General features: G+C 65.9%; 1 protein-coding gene across 1 annotated transcript; it reads right to left on the bottom strand.

Moving 5' to 3' along the window:
- Window positions 1-50: 50 nt before the first annotated feature.
- On the bottom strand, window positions 51-1,196 carry C1QL4 (complement C1q like 4). Its single transcript, XM_021382828.1, has one exon. The coding sequence runs from the start codon at window positions 1,008-1,010 to the stop codon at window positions 51-53; it is 960 nt and encodes a 319-aa protein (XP_021238503.1). The 5' UTR covers window positions 1,011-1,196.
- Window positions 1,197-1,234: the final 38 nt, after the last annotated feature.

The raw sequence follows: 1,234 nt of genomic DNA, 5'->3' as shown, positions 1-1,234 counted from the left end.
AGTGGGATCAGGGGAATGGGGATGGAGGGAATGGAATGGAGGGAGTGGGATCAGGGGAATGGGGATGGAGATGGGTGTAGGGAAACGGGGATGGAGGGAATTGGGATGGAGGGAGTGGGGATGGAGGGAATGGGAGTGGGGAAATGGGATGGGTGGAAATGAGTATAGGGGGATGGGGAAGAGAGAATGGGGTTGGGAAGCAGGATGGAGGATGCGGATGGTGGAAACGATATGTGAACCAGGATGGCAGAAATTTGGGACAGGAGGCTGGGGGGAGCCAGGCTGAGGGAAAAGCAGAATTGGAGAAACGGGATGGGAGAAAACACAATGGGAAAACCAAACTGGGGGAACTGGAATGGGAGAGCAGGCAGCGGGAAGAGGGCTGGAAGAGCCGGGTGGAAACACAGAGAGATGGGGCTGGGGGATCTAAGGGCAAAGGGGCTGAGGAGGGACACGGGGGCCCGGTGGGAGCGGCTGGGGGTCCCGTCCCATACCTGCCCATTCTTCATGAGGTCAGCCCACATGCTGGTGCCGTCGCCGCCGCGCATGAGGACATGGTAGGTGAAGAAGTAGATGCCGGGGAGCGGGCAGGTGAACTTGCCGCTCGATGGTTCGTAGTAGTTGCCCACGTTGGTCACCACGTCGTCGAAGCGCAGCACCTCGTAGCCCTCGTGGGGCTTCCGCAGCCCCGCATAGAACGCGATCTTGGGGCTGTAGAAGGAGGGTATGTACCCCCCAGGACCTGGTCCCGGAGGTCCCGGTGGTCCCGGCCGACCCGGTTCACCCGGCGGCCCCCGTGGTCCCGGCGGTCCGGGGGGGCCCCGAACACCTGCACGCCCTTTGCGCCCCGGTTCTCCCTTCGCCCCCGGTAGGAAGGGAGGCGGGGAGGCGGGAGGCAGCTCGGGGTAGGGGTCGCAAACCATGCGGCAGCTGCCCAGCATCTCGTAGTGCGCGGCCGCCTTGGAGCTGTGCACCAGCAGCGGGATGGCCACCAGCAGCACCAGCACCATGGCCACGCCGACGGCCGCCCCGGCCACGCGCTTCCTGCGGCTCAGCCGGGAGGCAGCCAGTGCCAGCAGGTCCTCGTCACCCTTGGGAGCGATGGTGGAGCCGGGGGGGTGGACGGCAGGGGGCCGCCCGCTGAGCTTCACGGCACGGCAGGGAGCGGGCTGGGAGCGAGGATGGGGCGGGATGGGGGCAGCGGTGGGGATGGAGCTGGTGGCAGGGGGAGAGG

Source organism: Numida meleagris, unplaced genomic scaffold, assembly GCF_002078875.1.
Source record: "Numida meleagris isolate 19003 breed g44 Domestic line unplaced genomic scaffold, NumMel1.0 unplaced_Scaffold296, whole genome shotgun sequence".
NCBI lineage: Eukaryota > Metazoa > Chordata > Aves > Galliformes > Numididae > Numida > Numida meleagris.
The sequence above is the reverse complement of the archived record's forward strand: the minus strand, read 5'-3'. Positions and strand labels throughout refer to the sequence as shown.